We start from the raw sequence: 27900 nt of genomic DNA, 5'->3' as shown, positions 1-27900 counted from the left end.
GCCCAGCCCGAGGCTGCGACAGACCTGGCCCAGCCCCCTGGGAAACCAGGATGGGGACCTTGGCCGGGGCCCTGCCCTCCCTGCTGCTGGGAATGCTGCTCGCGTGCACCCCTGGGGCCCTGGGTGCCAACCCTGGCCTGGTCGCCAGGATCACTGACAAGGGCTTGGAGTACGGTAAGGAGCTGCAACTGGCAGCTGGATGGGGCTGACTCGCTTGGCCCTAGGCTGCTCTGGGTACGTACGACCAGGGACACAGAGGGGACTCTCTCCCTTGGGATGGTACAGACTTCCCGGTCAGGCAGCCCTGGCTGGGGTTCTGGCCTTGTCGCCCAACCTCTGGGCCACCTGGGCACCTTTACTTGTCTTAACCAGGTTCCCCACTAGCCAACAGAGATAAAGATTTGGGTGTCAGTAGTTGACTTGGGAGGTGATTCCGGGAAACCCTGTAGGAGAGTGGTTCCATGAGATGGGAGAGGCGTGTCATTAAACCAGCTACTGCCCCAATGACAGCAACAGTTCTGCTGGAAAATTCTTGCTAAAATTTGAAAACATATGCCTTCAAATTAGATGTCAGGGACTTCCCTGGCAGTCCAGTGGTTAAGACTCCACACTTCCAGTGCAGGGGCAATGGGTTCGATCCCTGGTCAGGGAACTAAGATCTCACATATCACGTGGCGCAGCCAAAAAAAAACCCCAAAGAACAAAAATAAGCAAACAAAAAAAACCAACAAAACAAACATATATATATAAAACAAACAAAAAAACTAGACATGGGACTTCCTAGGTAGCACAGGGGTTAAGAATCCGCCTGCCAATGCAGGGACCATGGGTTCAATCCCTGCTCCAGGAAGATCCCACGTGCCACGGAGCAACTGGGCCCGTGCTCCACAACTACTGAGCCTGCGCTCTAGAGCCCAGGAGCCACAACTACTGAAGCCCACGCACCTAGAGTCTGTGCTCCACACCAAGAGAAGCCACCGCAATGAGGAGCCTGCCACCACAACAAAGAGTAGCCCCTGCTCGCAGCAACTAGAGAGTGCCCACGTGCAGCAACGAAGACCCAACGCAGCCAATAAAATAAATAAATAAATGTATAAACAAACAAAAAACTAGATGTCAGAATGGTGGTTACCACCCGGAAGGGGCACAGGGAGCCTGCAGGGGTGCTGGGAATGCCCTGCACCTTGCAATGGGCGGTGGCTACATGGGTGTATAAATAGGTAAAACTTACCTTGCAATACCTTTAGGGTTAGCGCCCTTTAGGTTATACCTCTCCAGGGGTTATACCTCAGTCTTAAAGAATGGGCAAAAGCAGGACTATATTTTATTTTTTATTGGAGTAGAGTTGGTTTATAATATTGTGTTAGTTTCAGGTATACAGCAAACCAATTCAAGCCTTTTTTTTGGAGATTATATTCCAGTATAGGTTATTATAAGATATTGAATATAAATCCCTGTGCTATACAGTAACTCCTTACTGCTTATCTATTTTTTAAATATTTATTTATTTATTTGGCTTGCCAGGTCTTAGTTGCAGCACATGGAGATCTTCATTGAGGCATGTGGGAATGTTTTAGCCGCAGCATACAGGATGTTAATTGCATCATGCAGGATCTAGTTCCCTGACTAGGGATCGAACCTGGGCCCCCAGCATTGGGAGCTTGGAGTCTTAACTGCTGGACCACCAGGGTAGTCCCTCCATTTTATATATAGTAGTTTGTATCTGTTAATCCCATACTCCTAATTTGTCCCTCCCCTCCCCCACCTTCCATAACCATGTTTGTTTTCTATGTCTGTTTCTGTTTTGTGTATAGATTCATTTGTATTATTATTTTTTAAGATGCTAAAACGAGGCCTCAGAAATAATCTGTCCAAGGGATAAGGGACCTGGGATATTTATATTCCGCTCCCCACAGTACTTGATGGATGGTTGCTCCTCACATTTACGGAGCCTCAATTGCCTTATCTGTTCAATGGGGGTAATAACGTTCCCTCAGGTAGATGTATCGGAAGCCCGGATTGGCTGGGGACAGAGAGAAGGGAATCAAGGAAGGCTTCTTGGAGGAGGTGAGGTAGAAAAGATAAGTGGGAGTTAGCCAGGGATGAGGCATAGAATTCTGGCAGAGAGACCAGCTTGTGCATTTGCTCGAAGGAGGACTGCAAAGTGGCATGAGGTAGAGTGGGGGAGACCACTGCTCATCTGTGTACACATGCCCTCCTTGAGGGCAGAATCCTGGGTCTCATACCACAGAATAAACAGAAGGTCTTGTAAATGCTGTTTATATTGAAACCCTAGATCAGGCAAATGTTGCCTTTCGTTCCTTTCCACTGTGTAAATGTAACCAGTCCTCAGAGTTGGACATTTTGGTCCTTTCCATATTTTTAAGAACATAAACCCGGCTTTTACTCAGTGCCTGATGTGTCAGGTACCAAGCGAGGGTGTTTTTATCCTGTCAGCTCCCTTTTTTGCTCTGCAATGACTGTTTTTAATCCTCTTGCCACCCCAGTGAGCAAAATATTATTATATTATTATCATTGCTATTGGACAGACAGAGAACTCCAAGGTCAAGGACTTGTTCAAGGTCACCCACCTAGAATGATGCCAACGCCAGGATCCTAGCCCTAAAATCCTGACAGTCTCTTCTACACAGCCTAGACGCCATGAAGGACAGGGAAGAGGGCCAGGCACCAAGCACACAGCACTCCTCCCTCTTGGCGCTGCTGACAAAGACATTCTGTTTCCTCATACAACAGAACTCCCTCACCTGAAATGCAGTGATGCTCCTGAGTGTTTCTCTTGCTGCTTGGTGCTCCAGAGAGGCTCAGTAACCTGCAACTGTAATTAATCCTAATCAGGAATCTGGCCTCTTTCCCCAGGGCAGGTGGGAGCCACTGAAGGGTTTAGAGGGAGGGAGGCAGGCCGACTGGGCTGACTCCCAGCTTTTTCCTATCCACAGTGGCCCGAGAGGAGCTGGTGACTCTGCAGAGTAAACTGCACGAAGTCACACTGCCCGACTTCAGCGGGGATGTCAGGATCAAACGCTTTGGCAGTGTGGACTATGAATTCCACAGGTGGGGCTCTGAGGTGGCTGGGCAGGGGTGGGGCTGGGGGTCCAGATGTGGCTCGGGACCTCTCTGGGGCGCACGGTGGGATGGTTCCTCGCAGAGTTCAGAGGGAACTTCTGAGAAGAACCTGGGCCCCTTCATTCATTCATACAACAAATATTAATGAAGACCCACTAGCTGTGTGACCTGAGCCTCAGTTTCCTTATCTGTAAAATGGGGATAACCCGCTACCTCTTTGGAGTGATAACCCAGGCTCTGGCCTGGCCACTGGATGTAGCCTGGAAGGGAAGATAGACCTTAAACATTTTTTAAAATAAACCTTAAATTTTCAGTGTACAAGTTGTAGCCCAACTCTTAGAGCTGAGGTTGGCCTATCTGGAGGAGTCAATAAAGGCTTCCTGGAGTTGGTGGCATTTGAGCTGAGTCTTTAAAAAAAAAGGCATAAAACGTGTTTTGAAGGATGGACAATGGAGTGGGGGCAACTGAGGCCACAGCTCATCACCCCCCTCTCTGCTCACCATTGATGGCTTCATTCTGTCCTTCTTTAATTCAGTCCATCAGTAAACATCTATTGAACACCTACTATGTACCAGGCAAAGAAAATGGAACTCGACCATTCTTTTCCCACTGACGGCTCCACAATATGTGTCGTCTTGGTTTGCTTCTCCCAGGCCTTTTGTGTCTCTTCTTGAGGCCGCCCTCGGCCTTCCCTGGACCTGACTGCCCCACCAGGGTGTGTGGAGGAAAGGGAGCACGGGGTGCATCTATGTGCCCTGCTTGAGATCCCAGCCAGGGTCATGAGATTTGTGGGCTCTGATCCTGGCTGCGCAACTTTGGGCAAAGGCACCCCTTCCAAGAGGTTCTATTTCCCCCTCTGTAAAAAGGGAACCTGAACAGTGCTGACCCCCTCTGTGAGACAAACTGACATAATGCAGGTAAAGTACTTGGCGTGGCTGCCTGGTCAATGCAGGGCATACAGCAGGTAAGTGGGGGGAGCCAGACGCCTGTCTGAAGCAGGTACCATGGGGTGGGGGTGAGAGCAAGACCCCGGCTGAGGCTGGACCTGCCTCTGCCTCCGCCTCGGGGCTGATGCCGCTTCTCTGGGTCTCTCTCCGCAGCCTGGACATCCACAGCTGTGAGCTGCTCGGCTCTTCTCTGAAGCCCCTCCCCAGCCACGGCCTGCATTTCTCCATCTCCGACTCCTCCATCAGGGTCAAGGGCAAGTGGAAGGTGCGCAAGCGGATACTGTAAGTTGACTCCGCTCCCAGGCACTCAGAACCTTGGCCTTGGCTTTCATTCCATCCTTCTTGGGTCCAAGGTATTCCTAGCTCATCAAAAGGCCACATGTGGACAGAAGGAGCCCAAGCTGAGAGGAAGGCCAGGGTTCAAGTTCTGGCACTTGGATGAGTCTCTTTCCTCTCACACTTCCTTGATGGGGCTGCGGTTGAGCTAAACAAGACAATAGTGTGTCTTCTTGGTTCACCTCCCCTATAGCAGGCCCCAAGGCAAGAATTCAAGTGCAGGTACTTTATCTGGGGAGTGACCTAAGGGAATAGCCAAGGGGTGTGCGGAAGTGAGGCGGGGAAGAAGGAAGTCGGCTTGGCAGCCAATGGGGCTCAACCCTCGGGGGGACCTGTGGGGACAGTATAGGCAGAGCACACTTCTGAGTTACCCCAACCTCCTTTTTGCCATTGGTCAAGGGTGGCTCCCAGGGGCATGAACTCTCAGGCACTTTGAACTGTCCTCTGACCTCTGAGGTCCTTGGATGGAAGGTGGGTTAGTCTCCTTGGGCTGCCATAACGAAATGTCACAAACTGGGGGGTTCAAACAACAGAAATTTATTTTCTCACACTCTGGAGGCTGGAGGTCCAAAATCAAGATGTGGGCAAGTTTAGTTTCTTTCTTTCTTTTTTTTTAAATTTAAACTTTATTTATTTATTTATTGGCTGTGTTGGGTCTTGGTTGCTGTGCACGGGCTTTCTCTAGCTGTGGCGAGCAGGGGCTACCCTTCGTTACGGTGCATGGGTTTCTCAATGCAGTGGCTTCTCTTGTTGCGGAGCACGGGCTCTAGGCTTGCGGGCTTCAATATTTGCAGCATATGGGCTCAGTAGTTGTGTCTCATGGGCTCTGAGGGCAGGTTCAGTTGTTGTGGCGCACGGGCTTAGTTGTTTCGAGGCACATGGAATTTTCCCAGACGAGGGATCAAACCTGTGTCCCCTGCATTGGCAGGCGGATTCTTAATTGCTGCACCACCAGGGAAGTCTGGGTTTAGTTTCTTCTGAGGTGTCTCTCCTGGGCTTGCAGACGGCTGCTCTTTCACCATGTCCTCACATGGCCATCACTCCGTGAGCCTGCACCCCTGGTGTTTCTCTGTGTGTCCTAATCTCCTCTTCTTAGAAGGACAGACTGGACTCTAGCCCACCCTAATGGCCTCATTTTAACTGAATCATATCTTCAAAGGCTCTGTCTCAAATACGGTCACATCCTGGATACTGAGGGGCCTTCAACACATGAATTTGGGGGGACACAGTTCCGCCCATAAGAGGAGGACAAATATGGGTGACCTGGCCATACTGACACTGTAGACCTGCCCTGTCCAATGTAGTAGCCGCTGGTCACATGTCCTTACTGTGTACATGAAAAGTGGTTGGAACAAATGGAGATCTATTGTAAGTGTGAAACACCAGATTTGAAGATTTAGTACAAAAAAGAACATAAGAAATCTCATTAATAATCTTTGCATTGATCACATATTGAAATGATAATCATATACTATTAAAATTATTCTCACCATTTTCTTTTTGCTCTTTTTAAATGTGGCTACTAGAAAATTTTAAATTACCCATGTAGGTCACATTATATTTCTGTTGGACACTACTTTAGAAAGATGCTCAGTATATATAGGTCACCTATATTTCAATTTCCATGACAGGAATCAGGCCATATTCTTCAAATCTCTTTAGATGAGTATATGAATACCTACCTCGTTCTTTTTTTAAACTTTTCTTAATGTAATATGTTTATTGAGGTGAAATTCACATAATCTGAAATTAACCCTTTCAAAGTATACAACTCAGTGGTACCTAGTACATTTATAATGTTGTGAGACCACCACCTCTACCTAGTCCCACAAAATTTCCATCACCCTAAAAGATGCTCCATACCTATTAAGCACTAACTCCCCATTTCCCCCTCCCCCAGTCCTGGACCATCACCAACCCGCCTCTGTCTCTATGGATTTGCCAATCTGAGACATTTCACATAAATGAAATCATACAGTACGTGACATTCTGTTTCTGGCTTTTGTCATGTAGCAGAATATTTTCGAGGTTCATCCACACTACAGCATGTATCACTGCTTTACTCCTTTACACGGACGGGTAATATTTCACTGTAGAACTAGACCACATTTGGCCTCATTCTTTTCAAAGGCTGCATAGCATAGATGCCCACAACTTATTGAACACATCCCAACTAGCTGACATTTAAGATTGTTTCCTCATTTCTTGCTTTTACCTGTGACGCTTCAGTGAGCTGTCCCACACATAATGTCTTGACAGGACGAGCCACAGAGTAAAGACCTAGAAGATTCCTGGCCCAAAGAGAAGTGGTTAAAATCAGGATAGAGCTCACCAATTTGTGTTCTAGATGTGCTTTCCCAACCAGTGTTTGGTTTTCCCATATCTTCACAAGCACTGGGTATGAAAACGTCTAAACTTTTTATCAATCTGATAGGTGAAAACTGGCATCACTGTTATTTTCATTTTTAATAACATCTCATGCTTATTTGCAATTGAACTTCCTGTTCATATCTTCGATCTCTTTTTTTTCCTTTTGTCCTTTCCTTATTTCTTTGTATAGGCTTGTTCTTTGTGTGTTAAGGAAATTAACTCATATATTAGCACACACGTTAAGGAAATCAGCTGTTTGGCTGGCTCAAGATGCAATTTTTTTTTTTTATTTTGCCCGTGGCATTTTTTGTTGTTGTTCACTAAAGTTCTGATTTTTTTTTTTAAAGTGTCAGCAGCATCTCCATGGGTGGGATCTAAAGCCTGCTTTGGTGTTTTATGTGTTTTTTAAAATATTTATTTATTTATAATTTCATTTTTGGCTGTGTTGGGTCTTCGTTGCTATGTGTGGGCTTTCTCTAGTTGTGGCGAGCAAGGGCCACTCTTTGTTGTGGTGCTCAGGCTTCTCAGTGTGGTGGCTTCTCTTGTTGCAGAGCATGGGCTCTAGGCATGTGGGCTTCAGTAGCTGTGGCTCGCAGGCTCAGTAGTTGTGGCGCATGGGCTTAGCTACTCTGCAGCATGTGGGATCTTCCCAGACCAGGGATCGAACCTGTGTGCCCTGCATTGGCAGGTGGATTTTTAACCACTATGCCACCAGGGAAGTCCTAAAGTTTTAATTTTTAATGCTGGCCAGTTTATCCATCATTTCCTCTACGGCTTCTGAGACTTACATCTAACCTAGGAAGTCTTTTGTCCATCCCTGACCATAAATAAATGGACCCATACTTTCTTCTTGATCTTTTATGGTCTTATTTGTAATAAATCTTTGCTTTGTAATAAATATTTGTAATACTTTTTATAACTAAATTTTTACTCCAGCTTCACTTATTTGGGGGTAAGAATTGAGATTTATATTTTCCCTCCAAATGGTGGCCAACTCTAGTCTAGGAATCATTTACCACTTCTCTTATCTCCTCTAGGAAACTAGACGGCTCCTTTGATGTGAAGGTCAAGGGCATCACCATTTCAGTCAATCTTCTCTTGGGCAGCGAGCCCTCTGGGAGACCCAAGGTCTCTGTCTCCAGCTGCAGCAGCCACATCCGAGACGTAGAGGTGCACATGTCAGGAGATTTGGGGTATGTCACCATTAGGACACTGACTGGCTTGACCCCTGGCTGCAGCCAGAGGCCCATCCAGCCCAAGGCCTGGCCTCTGATAAGCATGACGGTCCAGGCATAATGCATGGGCACATCATGTGCACTTGGAGGTAATTCTTTGGGGACCTGCTGAAATTAACAGAAGCAGATTTAAGCTCGCAGTATTGGTGCACCGTTTCCACCAAAAAACAAACTTCACCACCATCAGGCAAGTACAATTTGGCTACTGAAGAAACACAAAGGCTTTTGGCCAAAGGAAAGTTGGTGGAAAATATACAAACCCTTGAGCAAGTCTCTTCGAGTCTCAGTTTCCTTGATTAGAAAAACATGGATTCTCCAGCCCCTGCCCCAAATCTACTGACTCTGGGGCACAGCTGGGGGCTAGGATGCCAGATGCACTGAATTAGTGAGTGGGCTGGGAACTGGGGCTCTGCATACTCATCCCATCCAGGATTCTGGGACATAGCAGGGGACGAGGATGGGGTAGGGAGGGCTCCCTTGGGGACTGGCCTGGCTGTCCCTGCTGCCCCGCTGTCCCTGCATTCAGTGGCACACAGTGACCATCCGCAGCGCTTCTCTCCCCAGGTGGCTGCTGAATCTCTTCCACAATCAGATAGAGTCCAGGTTCCGAAGAGCACTGGAGAGCAAGGTAAGAATGTCCAAGTGGCATCGTCGAGCCACTAAGGGCTGGGTGCAAGTCCTCAATGACCTCTAGCCTTACACAGCCCTAGGGGCTGGCCCAGGCATACTTGGGCTCAAGGCCCAGAGAGGACAAATCAAGGTCATGGAGCTGGTGTGCAGCAAAGCTGGGGGCAAAATGTAGGTCTCTGGGCTCAGAGTCTATCCAGTTAGACAGAAAATGGTTTGATGCTTGGCCAAGGGTAAAACAGCAGGGGCTAAACGAAGGCCCCTGTCCCGCCCTCCGCTTGGCCTTGCTCACTGCCAGCCCCGGCCCTGCAGTCCACAAAGGCCAAAAAGGAAATCCACACTCAGGTGTCTGCAGAGACCAAGCAGGAAACTTTGGGAGTGTGTGGACCAGGTGGGAGTTCAGGTTCCTACCTGGGCGAACTCATGAGCACCTGCTTGGTATGCAGAAACAGCAACAGAGTGTCAGTTTTTCCTATTAAAAAAATTATGTGAATTTTGGAATCTCTGCCTAAAACAAAGAGGTTTCATGTTAACTTTCAGTTCTCCCACTCACTCACTTTACCCCCAAATCCCATTTCTGAGGTATCATATACCTGGAGCTGTGTCTGCAGCAATGACTGTGCTTGGGAAAGAGAAAGTAACAGAGGAAAAAACACAAGCACACACCTCTCTTGGTTCAATGTCTCGTTTAGCTTTGAGTGCCGCCTGGTGGCTGAAGCAAGAATAGCATACAGACTCCACAGAATGGATGTAGCAAGCTGCATTCTGTTCCTTGTCTTGTTCTGGGGTCCTGAGGTCTAGGTGAGCTTGGGAAATATGCCAGCCTCCTTCTCAAGCACCTTGTTACCGTGCCTTTCTGAGTGGGACATAATATTCTTCAGTGGCTTGGATTTATACTCCCCTGTTGGTGAAGATGTAATTATTAAATAACAATATTATACAACAATAGCAACATATTCCAATTAGTTATAATATAGTAACTATCAGGGTAATAAGTTACCCTGATAACTGTTATATTTTGATTAATTAATATAATTAATGTGATAAACAATGTATCATAGTACAACTCTTCTTATTTATAATAATAATGTGGCTATTTGTTGAGCCTGTGGTTTGGCCAAAAATAACGTCCTAAGCACCTCACATGGGCAATGCCAGTGAATCCTTTTCTTTTTTAATTAATTTGTTTATTTATTTTATTTTTGGCTGTGTTGGGTCTTCGTTGCCTTCGTTGCTGCCCGTGGGCTTTCTCTAGTTGCTGGGCTACTCTTTGTTGCAGTGTGAGGACTTCTCATTGCGGTGGCTTCTCTTCTTATGGCGCACGGGCTCTAGGCGCACGGGCTTCAGTAGTTCTGGCACGTGGGCTCAATAGTCGTGGCACACACGCTTAGTTGCTCCACAGCAAGTGGGACCTTCCCGGACCAGGGTTCAAATCCATGTCCCCTGCATTGGCAGGCGGATTCTTAACCACTGTGCTACCAGGGAAGCCCAAATCCCATTGAATCTTAACCACAGCTTTTGAAAAAGATGTCATTTCCCACATTTGATGGAGGAGGCTCTAAGTGTGGAGTAACTTGTTCAGTGGTTACCTTGTTGACAAGAGGCTAGGTCAGGATTTGAACTTCCTGGAGCTTGGAGCAGCTTGTACCAAAGGCCTTACAAGGGCTGGTGTCTTGGGAAAGTTAGAGATCTCCCCTGACCCCTGATCCTTATAGGGCTTCAGAAATCTTCTCCCAAGACAACTAAGAGCTTGAGGCAGGACCATTGGGATTCCCCACTCAGGGAGGGATGTGGTATCTGCCCAGCAGGGCTAAAAATAATGAGTCCTAGCTGAGTGCTCGCTCTCTGGGCCATACACACGCATCATCTCATAACCTCACCACCCCACCTGCTCCAAACAGCCTGGGAAACGCTTGGCCTTGTTACTGTATCCTGAGGTGAGGACCCCAAAGCAGAGAGAGATTCTGCAAGGGTCACACAGCCAGTGGAGACTCAGCAGGATTCGAACCCAGGCTTTCAGACTTACCTACTACACCCTTAACCACTGCCGCAACCTGCCTCTCTGGGAGACCCTACTGTGGTCTGAAGCCTAGGCACCTGAAGGCCTCCCCTCCCCCACCATTCAGGTCCCCTCGGGGGTGGGGCATCCATGCTCTGGCCCTTTGGGGTGGTTTGATGGGTCATCGTCTGAAGGAAAAGCTAGAAAGGAATAGTTTGGGGGAGGTTGACAGAGTTCCCTGACTCCCTTGAAACCAACGGTGAAGGTTCCTCACCACCTCTTTGCTTTATTCCTGGAAGCTCCCCACTTCCAAACTCCTCTCCCAGACACTGGGCCAGCTGCAAAGGGAGGTGAAGATTTCACCCCTTGTCTGCCCAGCTGCCAGCCTAGTCCTTCCCTACAACCCTGTGCCTGGTTTATGCCTGCACACCCTTTAGCTTGCCCTTAAAATGTCACCTCTTCAAGGGAGACTTCGGTGACCCCCTCACTAGGCCAGGGCCCCATCCATGCTCTTAGACCCCCCACCTCCCCAGGGGCCCCTCTCTTCCACTGTATCTGTGATTCGTTTGCATTGTAGGTGGTAGCTGGTTATTCAAAAAAAGCTGTTTAGAGTGAGGACTCACTCATGCACCTGAACAAAGAAAATATTTACACATGAATCCAAATGTTTGAAGATACAATAAATGTAAATTCATTTGACAAAGGCCCAGAACTGTTCTTCGTAAGCAGTCTCTTGGTTGGCATCGCACTGTCCTTCAACATGCACCTGTTACAAAGTCCAGCTCAGATTTCTTTAACCATAATGAGAATCTAAAGACATTTGCAAAGCAATCCCAATGCAGAATCCTTCTAGATTTTTATGATTGTTTTCCCTGTAAGCTTTTCTGGTCCACACCAATGTACCTGCATTTTCTTTAAGCAACTCACCTTTCCAAAGCACTTACCATAGGTTTTGGGGACTTCCCTGGCGGTCCAGTGGTTAGAACTCTGTGCTTTCACTGTCAAGCGTATGGGTTTGATCCCTCGTTGTGGGGAACTAAGATCCCTCAAGTCACGGGGCACAGCCAAAAAAAAAAAAAAAAAAAAGGAAGAAAGCACGGGTTTTCATAGAAACAACTCTTTTCTCAGTCGTATTTCATGGGTTTACATAAGAAATAATTTGAAATGAAATTGGGTCATTTGTACAGACATGGATGGACCTAGAGCGTGTCATACAGAGGGAAGTAAGTCAGAAAGAGAAAAACAAATATCACATATTAACGCATATATGTGAAGTCTAAAAAAATGGTATAGATGATCTTATTTGCAAAGCAGAAACGGACACAGATGTAGAGAACAAATGTATGGATACCAAGGGGGAAAGGGGGAGTGAGGTGGGAGGAATTGGGAGATCGGGATTGACACATACACACTATTGGTAGTAAGTATAAAATAGACAACTAATGAGAACCTACTGTATAGCACAGGGAACTCTACTTAATTCTCTGTGGTGACCTAAATGGGAAGGAAATCCAAAAAAGAGGGGCTATGTGTATATGTATAGCTGATTCTTTTTACAGTTGAGTAGAAACTAACAGAACATTATAAAGCAACTATACTCCAATAAAAATGAACTTAAAGAAAAAAAAGATAATTTGAGTGATTGCAATAGCAAGGAAAGCAAACAGGTTTGAGAACACGCATTTCCTTTTCTTGAGAAGCCCGCAACTCACTTGGGCAACAAATTCTGAGTGCTCACTGAGTGTGACAGCCTGCTGCATGGGAGGGTTGTCTTCCACGGGCAGCAGGGGACACGGGGACTGTTGATCAATCCAGCCAACCTGTTAAGTGATGACATTTAAATATCTGCATTTAGTATACACTTATTTGTGCGGCTACTGCTACCTACTGCCTAGTTCTGCTATTTCAACTCTAGACCCTGGGAGACCAGGGCCTCCCAAAGGAAAAGGTCTTCCGTGACGGAGTTTCAGGCAGTGCCTCCAGCCTTGTCGCCTCCTGTGGCTGCGTAAGTGACTACCTAGCTCTGATTTTCAGTCCTGGGCTGGACTTTGACAGGTCCAGTTGGACCCTATGGGGGTCCACGTGGGGGTCGACATGTTTTTGATCATTTCTATTTTCTCAGTACCTGGCACATTTTTGTAGAATCAATGATCAGTTAGCAAATATGTGAAATAATGGGACTCAAGCAATTAGCACAGGGCCAGACCAAAGCCAGGGAACTCACTCAGGCTTTCTCTTCCCGTATTTTTCAGATCTGCGAAATCATCCAGGACTCGGTAACCTCTGACCTACAGCCTTATCTCCAAACTCTGCCAGGTAGGACACCCCACCCATCCCTGGGATACTCGGTTTTCACTAATGTTTATAAGTGTGTATATGTACCTTCCAAAACCTTACGTGGGATAGAAGTATTGAAAGGAAAATTTAAAATCCCCTTTTCTCCCCAAATTTTTTTCCAATAGGTAACCTCTGTTTTGGATGTATAAGCTCTTTGAATGTACACACATAAATATACACATGCATAAGCAGGTAATTATATATTCACATATGTATTCCTTTTGTTCATGAATATATATGAATATGCATTATTTTGAATATATCTCTTAGTCTATAATAGAGACATTGTTCTTCTTTAACTTGTATACCTTGGAGAACTTTTTACATCAGCACATGTAAATGGATCTCATTTTTTAAAACTTTTTTGTGGAAGTTAATACAGAGAAAAAAGTGCTCAAATCATATGTGAAGAGTTTTTTTTTTTAAATTTTTCATAAACCCAGCACACACACGTACCAGCTTCCAGATCAATATACAGAACACGACTGGCCTTACAGAGTCCCCTTGGGTCTCCTCTGACACAACCTGCCCCTCAAGGGTGACCACTCTCCCAACTTCTCCCAACAAAGATCAGTGTTGTACTTCACGCATCAATGGAACCATATAGTGATTAGAGTCTTTTACCAAGAGCAGGAGGCTTTCTCTGTTCAGCTTTAAAATAGGAGGTCAACACATATTGTTGCATATCGTGAGTTTGTTCATTCTCCTGCCGTGTAATCTGCTGTGTCCACGTCTCTCCATTTATTTATCTATTGTGCTGTTGAAGGCCGTTTGGGTAGTTTCAGTTTTAGACCGTTGTGGGTAGTGCTGCTGTGAATATTCTAGCTCATATGACATATTCTAGCTTATACTCATTTGGGTATATACCCAGGAGAGAAATTACAGGTTCCTGTGGTGCACAGGGGTTCAGCCTTACCAGTTCCCACCAAACAGTTTTCCAAAGTGGTTATAATAGACCTCTTTTTTTTTTTTTTTTTTGGCCATGCCATGCGGCTTGTGGGATCTTAGTTCCCCGACTAGGGATTGAACCTGTGCCCCCTGCAGTGGAAGCACAGAGTCCTAACTACTGGACAGCTAGGGAAGTCCCTAGACCTCATTTTTTTTTTTTTTTTTAAGTCTCTTGACTTTTATTTATTTATTTATTTATTTTTATTTATTTATTATTTTTTTGGGGGGTACACCAAGTTCAATCATCGGTTTTTATACACATATCCCCGTATTCCCTCCCTTCCTTGACTCCCCTTCCCTCGAGTCCCCCTCACCCTCCCTGCCCCAGTCCTCTAAGGCATCTTCCATCCTCGAGTTGGACTCCCTTTGTTATACAACAACTTCCCACTGACTATCTATTTTACAGTTGGTAGTATATATATGTCTGTGCTACTCTCTCACTTCGCCTAGACCTCATTTTAATAGCTGCGTAGGGTCCTATCTTACGGATGTGTCTCCATTTATTTAATAAGTCCCCAGCTGCTGGACAGGTAGGTTTGTTGCCATCCTTTGCTACCATCAACAGTGGGCAGGGAGCACCTCACACCACCTCTTTGCCTGCACATGCAAGTGTACCTGTAGAACAGTCCTCTACAAGTGGAGGCCCTAGATCTAGACAACACATGTAAAGTTGGCAGAGACAGGCCCTGGGAAATTGTCAGAGGTGCTCTCTGATGCCTTGGTCCCCAGAGCCCCAACCCTCACCTGTTGACATTCCCCTCAGCAGAGACCCAAGTGGGCACAGACACCCTAGTTCGTGGAACAGAGAACTCCCATCCCCCTAGGGCCTTGGAGAGGAGTCTCTGGGCCTTTGAACATGGCCCAACCTTCTTGGTTATTTGATTCATATTGGTAGGAGGCTGATTTCCCTGAAGATCGAGGTCTCGTTGTAAACTTGGGGAGCAATAGCTTCAGTTAGAAAATTTTCTTTTTATTTATTTATTTTATTTATTTATTTATTATTGGCTGCATTGGGTCTTCATTGCTGCACGTGGGCTTTCTCTAGTTGTGGAGAGCAGGGGCTACTCTTCATTGTGGTGCATGCACTTCTCACTGGGGTGGCTTTTCTTGTCGCGCAGCATGGGCTCTAGGCACGCAGGCTTCGGTAGTTGTGGCACATGGCTCAGTAGTTGTGGCTCATGGGCTCTAGAGTGCAGGCTCAATAGTTGTAGCACATGGGCTTAGTTGCTCTGCAGCATATGGGATCTTCCCGGACCAGGGCTCGAACCTGTGTCCCCTGCATTGGCAGACAGATTCTTAACCACTGAGCCACCAGGGAAGCCCTGAAGAATTTTCCTTATTGTGTGGCTTCCTTGGCATGAAGCTCTAGGTGTGGAGGAGCTGCCAGACCTGAGCTCCTCCTGCCCTCTGGGTGGGTGTGTGTGTGTGTGTGTGTGCCTGCGCCTGCTTGTCTGTGTGTGTGTCTGTGTATGTGACACTCTGGAAATTGCTCAGGCTCCAGGCTAAGCATACCAGCCCCCTCCATGGCTAAATCACCAGTGGAACAGAAGAACCCACATCATCTTTTTCTTGGAGAAGGAGCTCTTTGCCCCAGCACCGGGCTGGGTGGAGGGTCTTAAGGTGGAGGGGCGGGGGCTCTGAAGAAAGTCACAGGGAGTGTGGGTCAACCAGAGCTCTCACCCCCTCTCTCTTGTCAGCCTCCTAATTCTACCCCTCCCCCTGTTCACAGTCACAACAGAGATTGACAATTTCGCTGGCATTGATTACAGTTTAATGGAGGCCCCTCGGGCAACAGCAGAAATGCTGGACGTGATGCTTAAGGTAAGGTTCTGGGACAGGGGCTTGGGTGGATCCAGCCCCAGTGTGGCATTCCCTCAGGGTGAGCTCTTTCTTGGGCCCTCCTGTTCCCCTGGCTTCAGATCTGTCCTCATCTCCCCCGTGGTTCCCACTGTGTCAAGGTCAGGGCAATATGGAGTGGTGGGGAGTGTTCCCAGAGCCAGGATCTGCCCATGGTGTCTTACATCACTTAGGCCTTGAAACTTTCCTTCCCTTTTCCTCCCCTCCTTCACCTTTCCCACCATGCAGGTGAAGTCAATCAGAGCTGGCCCTCAGTGGAGTACAGGAGCCAGCCAGGAGATCCTATAGGTTAATAGACCAAAGCTTCTGGTGAGCGTTTCATTAAGGGATTCTGGATACACACTTTGAACCAAAGGAAAACATCTTTTTTTTTTTTAATTTTTATTGGAGTATAGTTGATTTACCATGTTGTGTTAGTTTCAGGTGTACAGCAAAGTGAATCAGTTATACATTTACATATATCCTCTTTTTTTTTTTTAAGATTCTTTTCCCATATAGGTCATTATAGAGTACTCAGTAGAGTTCCCTGTGCTGTAGAGCAGGTTCTTATTAGTTGTCTATTTTATATACAGTGGTGTGTATATGTCAGTCCCAATCTCCCAATTTATCCCTCCCCCCCTTATACCCTGGTACCCATAAGTTTGTTTTCTACATCTATGACTCTACTTCTGTTTTGTAAATAAGTTCACTTGTACCCCCTTTTTTAGATTCCAAGGAAAACATCTTTAACGGTGGTGTTTCAGGCAGTGCCTCCAGCCCTTGTTCCGTCATCAGGCTCTACAGGCAACTACCCAGCTCAGATGTCCAGCCCTGCGATAGACTTAGGAAAGTTCAAATGGATTCTCTCTCTCTCTCCAGGGTGAAATTTTTAGCCGTGATCATCGCTCCCCAGTTGCTTTCCTGGCCCCTGTCATGAACCTTCCTGAGGAACACAGCCGAATGGTCTACTTTGCCATCTCTAATTATGCCTTCAACACTGCCAGCCTAGTTTATCACAAAGTGGGATACCTGAACTTTTCCTTCACAGATGACATGGTGAGAATCATAGCACAATAGCTCTCACAAATGACATTGTCACCTAGTCTTCCTTCCTTCTTTCCTTTCCACCCATTTACATCAGTGAAATAGTAAATTATGACTAAGAAGAAAGATCAAGAGCAGGAAAAATATAAGTTAGCACAATTTCCCTTTTCACTTTGGCTGTCAGGAAGCTCACAGTCAAAGTTCTTTCTCCCTTAGAACAATTGTGGAAGACTTTGTGGTTTGCTTGTCTGTGTTTTACTTTTTCCTCCAGACTAGATCTGCTACTCTAATTCATATTTTCTTTCATCCTGATGGTCTGTGGAGGTTTAAAAAAATATTTTAGTGAATGAGACAGGATAATAGATACACTAATAAATGCATAAAGTTGCATAGAATAGGAAATAAAGATCAAGTTAAAAGTAAAGCACAGTTATGATTTCTTTTAAAATCATGAATCTGTGTGGGAGCTTCCTTTAGCCAACTTGGATAGGGTACATGATTTAGTGATTCACAGTGAAAAGGAGAGAAAAAGTCATCCTAGCACTAAGGTCTAAAACAACTGTCTCAAATGTGGCTTTGTATAAAACTTACTAAATTTTATGGTGGATCACATCATTAATATTTCTCTCAGTTTCTTTAATATTTCTGGGGTTTAGATGGCGGTTTCTTGTAGCTGTTTGTAAAAGCTGAGGCCTCATGAACAATGTCAGGATGGTGGGGGAAACACAATGCAGTCCAAACTGGATGGTCCAGCTTACCCTGGTAATAAATTGGGGGCCAGTGATGATGGATGGAGTGACATTTGTCTTTGACTCACCCACATCCAGGCCTTTTACTTCTATTATCATGTTTGAGTCACACTTTCCACCTGTGGTATAATCCTTTCTTTCAGTGGATGGGATCATAGTAGCTGTGTTTTATTGAGCACTCACTATGTGCTAGGCCTTGGGCTAGCTGCTTTATACCCACCGTTTCACTTAGCCCTCACAATGACCCAATAAGTGGGGACTATAATTATCTCCATTTTATAGGTGAGGAAGTTGAGGCTCAGAGAGGTAAAGGGACTCACCTGAGATTACATAGTAACAAAGCCAAGAGTCAAACCTAGGTCTGCGTGACTGCAGATCTCACCTGTGTGGATCCTCTGCTGTATGTCACCTATGGCTCAAGGAGAGCAGCCAGGACCCAGGGACTCATGTGCTCATGGTGAATGCAGAACAGGCATCTCATTGTTGCCATGGTAACCCTGAGCAGTCAAGAAGCTATGTTATTGAATATCCCCACAACTTCCTCATCTCTCTTCAGACCATCAGCTCTGGCCAGAGCACCTAAAACTTCTCTGTGTTCCTTTGCTGCAGGTTCCACCTACTTCTAACATCCGACTGACCACCAAGTCCTTCCGCGCCTTCATCCCCAGGGTAAGGCTTCCCTCAGCCCTCAGGGTGCAGGCGGAGCCCCCAAGCCTTCAGCAGTCTTCTGTAAAACCTCCGCACTCCTCTCAGCTTGACCAAGAGTCAGAAGGCCAGCAGCGGGGCCCCCAGTGAAGGCCAGGGTGCTGCAGGTTTGGGGGCCCCCTTCCCTTCAAAGCCCAGATAATAGAGGCCTGAGCCCTGGGACCACAGGCTGCCTAGTCTTTTATTGATGATCTCATGGGACCACAGGCTGCCTAGTCTTTTATTGATGATCTCTGACAATCCCAAGGAATGCCGACATGTCCTACAAAATGTACCCTAATTAATAACACCAAGCAATTACAGAGGGCATACCAGGGGCCAGGCACTGTTCTTGGTGCTTTAAAAAATTATTTTTTGAATGGATAATAAATTCTCATGGTTCAAGATTCAAAAGACATAAAAGGTTATGGAGTGGAAAGTCCCATCCACTCTTGTCCCCTAAACATCCAGTTCATACCTTGAGTCTATCAATATTATCAGATTGTACACATCCTTCAGGAGATATTCTATGTATATACAAACAAAGGTTGTATGTCTTTCCTCCACTGTTTACACAAATGGAGGTTTATTTTACACACCATTTTGTACCTTACTTTTTCCTGTATTGTACCAGGAGATGATTCCATGTAGGTAGATAAAAAGCTTCCTACTCTTGTTTTCTTGGGAATCTGGTCTGCCATTGTATTATGGATTGACCATAGTTTGGGTAATCAGTGTCCCATGGAAGGACACGTACTTGTTTCCAGTCTTTTGCTACATCAGTATGGCAGTGAATAATCCTGCAGTTCTGTCATAGCTGGACTAAGCACTTCACGTGCAACATCTCGTTTAATCCCACAGAAGTCCCCCTGTCCTCTCCCCTCTCCCCTACCTTCTGAGTTCCCCCAAGACAACAGCTCAGACAGGCGGTAGTGTTTAAAGTTCCTTGCAGAAGGCTCAGTGATGGCTGAGAGGAATTATAACGGTGGGAAAATTGTTAAACTTCAAATACTACAGTACCTGGGTCACATCCTTCCATAAGGCGCCCCCATGGCAGCCCCTTTCTCTCCCTAGAGCAGCACAACAGCCCAACCTGCTGCCATATTGTTGGTGCTAGCTTTGGAGGGACCTTGGCCACATCCTGGCTCCAACATCCCTTTTGTCCAGAAAGAGGAGAAAACTCTCCCTCCGCCTTCCTGCTCACATCATAATCAACATGACACAGAAACAGTTCAGCTCACCTTCTTAGTAAAGTGGTTTACCTTCTCAACTTTCTAAATACCTCCCTTTTACAATAGAATGTAGATTTTATATTTGCATAACCCAAAGGCTCATGGGACTGTTGTTCCTCCACCAACTTCCCCCCCCCGCCCCCAAAAGGAACAGTCTTGACCACAAATTAAATTCTAAATAAACAGAAAATTGCCAGCACTTTTGAAATGGTGGGATCTAGGTTTGTTGTATTTCAAAAACACTGGTATCTGGTCTTCGCAGGTGCAGATACCCAAGTGTGATGGGTGTATAGGGAAACAATAGCTCCCACCCATTGCCCAGAGAGGGGTGTGGAGTGAAAAATTCAGCCCAACGTTTCTGGAGGACAGTTTGGCAATACCTGGCAGAAGCTTTGAAAACATCCCTACCCTTGGACTCAGCAATTCCGTGTCAAGGAACGTATCCCCCAAAATAATAGCCAAGGGTACACAGGGGAGAGGTCTTTAAAATGGCAAAACCTTGGAGACAACTTGATGCCCAATAATGTTAGATCAGCTGCAGTGCCCATGCACAGTGGAATACAGTGCAGCCTTGAGATAAACAATGCAGACGCCATACGTCTGACATGGAAGGATGTCCAGTTATACATTCAAGAGAAAAAGGCACTGGACATTTCGTGGAAATTAAACCAACCTAGAAGTGTCCTCATCTTGATCTGACTCTCTCAAGGTTCTCCCAGCAAAACCTGCAGCTTTCCTTCTCTGGACGTAATCTCTTCATTCTGCCCTCAGCTAGCCAGACTGTACCCCGACACGAACTTGGAGCTCCAAGGAACCATAGTCTCTGCCCCGTTCCTGAACTTCAGCCCTGGGAATCTGTCCTCAGCTGCCCAGATGGAGATTGAGGCCTTTGTGCTCCTGCCCAACTCCGTCAAGGAGCCTGTCTTCCGGCTTGGTGTGGTAAGGTTCAAAGCCTTTGCAAATGTTGTTCCCTTTTCCTGTATGCTTTTCCCCCCACTCACCGCCTGGCTAATTGCTTAAGATAGATCTCAACTTAAGTATTATTTCCTCAGATAGGACTTTTCTTTTTAATGTGAGTGGATTCTTCTATTCATTCATTCATTTATTTCTTTGGCTAGACCACGTCTTAGTTGTGGCACATGGGATCTTTGTTGCTGAGTGCAGGATCTTTTTAGTTGTGGCATGAGGGATCTTTAGTTGCGGCATGTGGAATCTAGTTCCCTGACCAGGAATTGAACCTGAGCCCCCTGCATTGGGAGTGTGGAGTCTTAACCACTGGACCACCAGGGAAGTCCCAGATAGGCCTTTCTTGATTGCCTTTAGCCCTGATCTACCTTAGGCCCCTTGTCATTTTTCTCTTGTGGCACTCTATTATTTTTCCTCATAGGATTTATTATAAAGATACTTATGTAGCTGTCTGCAGGTTTATTTGCTTAATGTATGTTTGTCCCACTAAGTGAGTCTAGGCTATTGTGGGGAAGAAGGCATAAGGTGTCTTTGACCTGTTTGCTCTGTTCTGTATCTATATCAGACCCCTGAAGACTACATTTCCCAGGTTTCCTTGCACTGACTTCCAGCCAATGGATGACACTGTCAGGAGCATGGAGGGTGGGAGGAAGGAAGAAGCCAGAGTACTTCTTCCTCTCTCTTTGTCTTGGACAGAGCCTCAGGCACTGACTGTGTCTCCTCCATCGTAGCTCCCAGAATCCCAATTCCTCCCTCTGTTCCTCTAGTCCTGGGGTGGAAGCAGCTTCCTGCCTCTGCTAATCTCTGAGTTGCCTCTCCAGCTCCTTTTTGGCTTCTCAGCAATTACACCACTTGTATAACCAATCCCCTGTATTAAATTCCCTCTGAGTTAAATATTGAGAGTGGTCTCTCCTTTCTCAATGGACCCTGTCAAACAGAGAAGGGATTTTGAGTTTATTGGGGGTCCTGCTTCCTGGATGGAGAACTTTCCTCTCTTGTTGCAGGTTTGAAACTCAATAAGACAAATTTCTAGAAGAGTAATTGCTCCCAGATGTTATATTTGCAATTTGATATTGTTGTTATCAAAATTGTTGTTGCCAACATACTTTAAATTAAAACATAATCTATTATTATTACTATTATTATTGACGAGTGCTGAATATTGGCCCTGAGATAGCTGGAAATGATTGTTAATGCAAGTTCGTGTGCCTGACCCACAGTGAGGCCAAGTAAACTGAAACATCGGAGTTTGGAGCAGAGATAGGTTTATTGCAGAGCCATGCAAGGAGACGAGTTGGCTTTATGCCCTAAGAAGCCTTGAGCTCCCTGAAGGGTTTCGGCAAAGTGTTTTTAAAAGCCAGATGGGGTGGGGGTCGCAGGGTACGTGATCAGATCATGTACAATTCTGTGATTGGCTGATGATGAGGGAAAGGGTGGTGTCACAGAGGTTAACATTATCAGTCCTTAGGCTCCAGCAGGCCTGGGGCTATGTGCTCATGGTCCTCAAGTGGTTAACATCTTCCATGTGGTGGGGGGTTTTCACATCTGCAATACAACTCATGAAATTTGCATCAAATACTATTATCTAGCTACTTCAGATAAAGCCAAGGATATGGGGGTAGGCCCCGTAGGGTCCTGCTGGGTTACTTGATCCCTTTAGAGATCTCCAGGGATAGGCCTTTATACCTTCTCTTGGTAGTCTGTTCAAACTTTAACTGTTATCACAGTCAGCAATTTCAAGTAAAAATGTTCGACTTCAAATGTTTATTGAGCACCTGCAATGAGCTCCCTGGGAGTCTACAATCTATTGGGCAAGTTCCTGCTTTTACTCAGTGAGATGTTTGTTTCAAGGAGACAGCCAGTTCTGATAGTTATCCATCCTGTACATGACAACCTCCTTCGTTTAGACCTGTTTCTTTCTACTGCAATTTCCAGGCTACTAATGTGTCTGCCACATTGACCTTCAACACCAGCAAGATCACTGGATTCCTGAAGCCAGGAAAGTAAGTTAGCCTCCTGCCCACAAGGGGGCACTCAACTGGGCTCCATCCCACACCGCAGCTGATTCCTTGTAGCTAGAGGTGGGATATAACCTGATCCCCCGTCAATGTTAGGGGAAGGAAACTTACATTTTACCTCAGTTGGCCCAATTCTTTTGCCCCACTGGTCCTGCCTCCATAAATTTCCTTTCTACCAAACCCCCATTACTTCCAAATTTCTAAAGAATTTACTAATACTGATTTTTCTTAATCTATGAATTTTAAACATCAGCAATATTGACTTCCTGAAATTATAGAGATTGAGTTCTTTTACGCTACACACTTCCCTTTGCAAGTCTTCCCAGTAAGGTCATATCGTTGTTTTTGGTTCCTCAATCATCTTTTTCACTCTTACTTCTACCACGCCCTTGGCCCTCTGCCTTCTCAAGCTGGTGTTATTAAGGAGTCCAAGGTTGCTCTGCTCGCCCCACGACCCACAACAGGCCAATGAATTGGAGACGAGGTGTTGAGGCAAGGAATACTTTATTTGGAAAGCCGGCAGACCGAGAAGATGACAGACTAGTGTCTCCTAAAAACCATCTTATCGGAGTCTGGATGCCAGTTTCTTTTATAGAATCAGGGAGGGAAAAGCAGGAAGTAAAGTAAAAAGTGTTATCAGTCCTGCAAAACATCTCCTGGAATGACTAGCCTTGGGGAAGGAATGTGTGAATTTCACACGTGGGCAGGGTTCCCTGAGGCAGGCCATTGTGTATGATTTAAGCAATGAAAAGCAAAGGATAAAGTCAAAGAAACATGGGGTCCAATTTAGCTCTTCCCTGTTACAGGGTCTCCTCCTTTCTGAGAACCCCCACATTGCTTAGGTTTCCCTTGAACATAATGCCACATCTCTGAATCTTCTCTGATTTGTTATAGGATTCAAGTGGAACTGAAAGAATCTAAAGTTGGAGTCTTCAATGTAAGTTATTATTGTTTTTATTTATGAAATGATTAGGGTAATAATTAATTTAGAGTATTTACTAAGCACCTATAATAGAAGCAGGATTCAAATTCAGACCCTGCTGCCCAATTTCTAGCAAGTCACTTTCATTCTGTGGGCCTCAGTTTTCTTGGGGACATTAATATTAACTTCAAAGAGTTATCGTGAAGATTGAATCAGATGTAGTTGTAATGCTCTGAGCCCTATATCTGGGAAGTAGTGAGAGTTAAAAGTTGGGTTTCATAATTTTTGTTTTGACTTAAAAATCTTTTTTTATTGTATAAGTAACTTGGGAAAACATTTTCACTGTACAAAGAAAAATTAAGTACTAAAGATAAGGCTAAGCCAAACCTTGATGTTCTTCCTGGAGGAAAGATAGTCTTCCAAAACTTTCTATCCCTTTGTACACATACAAATGTGCATCTCAAAATAGTTTTATCTTATAAAGTAGTAGCATGATATAAGTAGCTACCTGAAATTTGCTTTTTTTCTAGCCTTTTGCCATGTCAGCACATACAGAACCATGCCACCCCCAGGGGTTGTTCTGTGGAGGTTTTGTTGGTGGGCAACATGGTACGTGTGCTTATGGTGTGCCTCTCCTGTTTTCCACCAGGTGAAGCTGTTGGAGGTGCTGCTCAATTACTACCTTCTCAACACCCTCTACCCCAAGGTCAATGGTAAGAATCACTGTGGATTTTTCCAGGTCAAGAGTGGACACTGCTCTTTGGGGGAAAGAAAGCTGGAACCAGGGCTCTCCTGGAGGCTGTGTGGCCTTGGGCGAGCCACTTCTCTTCTCTGAGCTTCAGTGTCTGCCTGTGAAATGGGGGTGTTGAAGTTGGCCTCACCTCCTTCCAAGGCTCTAAAAGGGGGGTTGGGGACAGGGGCAGTTTTGGGAACACAGTAAACTTCCTCCTAAGAGAGAAACAGGGGCTCACAGAAGTGCCCACATACACCCTGAAGTGTCAAGTGTAAGAATGAGAACCAAGTTAATATACAGGGCACCAGGCAGCCCACCTCTAAATTCACATTCCCCAGTTAGTTGCCATCTCCCTAGTCACAAAATAAAGCTTAAAGACCTAACCCTTCTTTCCACGAGACCTGCTTCATTTGGCTGCAATAGAAACCAGTATGCACGTGGGGGGCAGGGAGCAAATGCCCACTGGATTCTTGTCACGAGGGGACACTGCCCCATCCTTGCCACTGTCTCCACAGAGCACCATGGTGAGAGCTCAGGCTCCTCTGCCAGCCTGCCTGGCATCAAATCCCAGTTCTTCCACTTTCTAGCTGTGTGACCTAGGACAAGTTACTTGGCCACTCTGTGCCTCAGTTTCCTCATCTGTAACATGGGAATAATAATTCCAATCTTTGGTGATATTTAAATGGGAATGTACTGTGTATGAAGTTTGCAGAGAGGAACTTTTTTGGTGTAAAATTTTCTCTGCGATTATTTATTAACAAATCTCTCTCAATGTTCTGCCTCAACCTCCAGAGAAGATGGCAGAAGGCTTCCCCCTCCCTCTGCTAAAGCATATTCAGCTCTACGACCCTGTTCTCCAGATCTACAAGGTCAGTGGGTTCAGCTGGGTTCTGAGGATTTGGGGAGGTGGGGTTTGGTTAGCTTTCCTGGTTTGCCAGCTATAACTCAGAGAGGGGGACCCAGCCCAACTCCGCAGCTGGGAAAACCTGGATGGGGGTGGATGGTTCGGGGTCAGCTAGATGCCACGAAGCCGTCCACAGGTCCTTTAGAAGTGGCACCTCCATGGGGGCAGGAGGGATTTGACGCAACCTGTGTCACAACTTTCCCACCCTCCACCCCCCAACCATGGGTGACCTGGGAGAAACTCAAGACTGGCTCGTTTTAAAAATACAGCATTGTGGCTCCCAGACGCAGGCTGGACAGTGTCCTGAGGTCCCTGATGGGTCAGCGTGTTACAATAAATGCAGCTCATGATAAAAAAAATAAAAAATAAAAAAAAAATAAAAATACAGCAATTCTAGCCAGGGCAACAGGTCAGGTTCTGAAAGCCATTTATAAGATTTTAAAATTTCTTCTAATTTCTTGGGAATTCCCTGGTGGCCCAGTGGTTGGGACTTGGCACTTTCACTGCTGAGGGCCTGGATTCAGTCCCTGGTCTGGGCACTGAGATCCCACAAGCCACGTGATGAGATCAAAATAAGGAAATAAATTAAATTAAGTTAAATTAAATTTCTTCTAATTTCTTAAGCGGAAGAGCTTTGTTGTATTAATAGATACATGTTTGGAGTGGTGTCCCTCATAGACGCATTGCCCTACCACACCCACAGCTTGACTTTTGGTGTCCTTCCTTCCAGCCTTTTGTTTCCTGTAAGCATTTTTTGAGATTGTTTGCTTTGGATAGTTGCATTGCTAGCACTCAGACCTGTTTTCTTCCTTTTCTTTTTGTTGCAATCTAGTCTCCCCTCCCCCACCAATGTTAAATTCTGTCCCAACCATGCAAGGGACCATAATTTACTTAACTATTTGAATACCAAGGAATATGTCTGATTCTTCTCTAGACTCTCCACTCTTCTGACCAAGCATTTTATGTGCTCTCTGTGCCCCGCGGTTCAGGTTATCTTTCTAGAACAACATCTGTAAGGTGGGATGACTGGCAGGCCTGTGAGCATTAAAGGAGATGCTGCTTTGTGCCTGGTATGTGGTCAACATCCAGCAAATAACAGCTGCTAAAGAGAATGACAGGCAGCAGCGTGATCAGGAATGTTTAAACAGAAATCAACTGAGACATTTGAAACAACAAATATCCAAAGCCCTTTTGCATCCAGAGATACTCAACATCCAACTACTGTTGAGAGTTTACAAGGAATGAGACAGATCGCTCCTCAGAGCAGGGACTGAGTGACAATTCATGCAGCTGGCCTCAGTATTCTCCTCTATAAAGTGGGGTGTAGCCCAAACCTCACTGGGCTGTTATGAAGATTCTCTAGCTCAGTTTGGCACAATGGAAGTCATTAGAAGATTTGTTAGATTGACCCTCGAACAACACAGGTTTGAATGGCCCCAGGTCCATGTATACGCAGATTTTTTTCAATGATAAATACAATACTATGGTACACCATCTGCGCGTTTGGATGAATCTGCGGATGTGGAACTACAAATGCGAGGAACAGCGGATACGGAGGGCTGACTATAAATTTTATGTGGATTTTCCATCCACGGAGCATCGACGCCCCTAAGCCCCCCAGTTGTTCAATGGTCAACTGTATACATTATCATATTCATTAGAATTTTGAGGTCAATTCTGCCCATGTGTTTGACCCCCAAAGGCAGGGGATGGGTCGCTATGGGAAAGAACTAGATTTTGCTTTGAGTTCAGAACTCCCGCCCCTTTGGTGTTGGAAACTTATGAGGAGGTAGGAGAGCAAGCCCCAGCAGCTCACAATTTTGTGTTGTTCACCAAGGAGAGAGAATTTAGGTGACACAAAGGACATTTATGAGGTCTGCCAGGAAGCAGCAGCTTAGGAAGTGACAGATAAATTGCCACCTTAGAGAAGGTAGCTGGCAAAAGCTGTGCTTCATGAAGACCGTGGGGACAGAGGCACATGCTCGATTTATGTACTGACCTGGTTTCTGGCGGAGCTTGTGCTTCCCCAGACGTGGGCCTCCCTTTAAATCAGAGATGCATCTTTTGGGGGTAGAGGATGCTTTTACCATTCCATCCTGTCTTGTCTCTCCTAGGACTTCCTGTTCTTGGGCACCAACATCCGGTACCTGAGAGTTTGAGGACAGGGTGAAAGACAGAGCTTGGAGGCCACAGCTGGATTGCCAAAGTGCATTTCCAGATGTGCAGCATATTCCTGGAGATTCTAGGAGGATGAAGACCATTTCTGTTATCAGCACTGGGGGCCTGACTTCTGCCCCCACACTCTTCCTTTTCAGCCCATGCGCCCATGCCCTCTCTGACTCTGGACTCCATTTTCCCACCAGGACAGACCGTCCTCCCCACCTGGCCTGTACTATCTTTAAGAACAGTTACCATCTTTTAGAGTCACCATTTGATCCCTGTGCCTAGCAGAGTGCTGGCACTTAGTAGGTCCTCAATAAATATTTATTGAATGGCTCAGTGCATGACCCATCTGGTGCTTTAGCTGAACCTCCCTACTGCCAGCCCTCTGTTGCCCAAGGGGTCTTTGGATGGCCAGCTCCATCTGTGGCCTCCAAGGCTGAACCCTGACCACACTCCCGTTTCTCAGCACCGCTGCTGCAGGAAGCTCAGTGGGAGACCACAGGATTCCATGCCCTCTTCAGCCCTGGACCTCGCACTGATGCTGGCTCTCGGAGGCGCTTGTCCATCTCAGTTCACGGGCAGTTCACGGGCTCATTTCAATACATTCTCCCTCCCTCCCTGCCTGCTGCAGACACAAGAGCCAAAGTGTCTCACTGAGCAAAAGCTCAGCCTCCTGCTGCTTTCCCCATTGAAACGGGTGTAAATTAGGAGGAAATGGATCCATCTAGGTTTTGGGTCCAACCCAAATAAAAAGCTCACCCAACTG

The 27900-nt window shown here is 46.0% G+C and overlaps 1 protein-coding gene across 1 annotated transcript; it reads left to right on the top strand.

Moving 5' to 3' along the window:
* The first annotated feature begins 18 nt into the window (after window positions 1-18).
* LBP (lipopolysaccharide binding protein) lies at window positions 19-27468 on the top strand. Its single transcript, XM_057703208.1, has 15 exons — window positions 19-174; window positions 2958-3072; window positions 4185-4313; window positions 7775-7930; window positions 8537-8600; window positions 12851-12914; window positions 15613-15704; window positions 16599-16775; window positions 18122-18181; window positions 20200-20367; window positions 22330-22397; window positions 23307-23349; window positions 23984-24047; window positions 24860-24936; window positions 27086-27468. The coding sequence occupies exons 1-15, from the start codon at window positions 51-53 to the stop codon at window positions 27128-27130; spliced, it is 1446 nt and encodes a 481-aa protein (XP_057559191.1). The 5' UTR covers window positions 19-50; the 3' UTR covers window positions 27131-27468.
* Window positions 27469-27900: the final 432 nt, after the last annotated feature.

Source organism: Hippopotamus amphibius, chromosome 12, assembly GCF_030028045.1.
Source record: "Hippopotamus amphibius kiboko isolate mHipAmp2 chromosome 12, mHipAmp2.hap2, whole genome shotgun sequence".
Taxonomy (NCBI): Eukaryota; Metazoa; Chordata; class Mammalia; order Artiodactyla; family Hippopotamidae; genus Hippopotamus; species Hippopotamus amphibius.
Note: the sequence above shows the minus strand (reverse complement) of the source record. Positions and strands in the feature narration are given on the sequence as shown.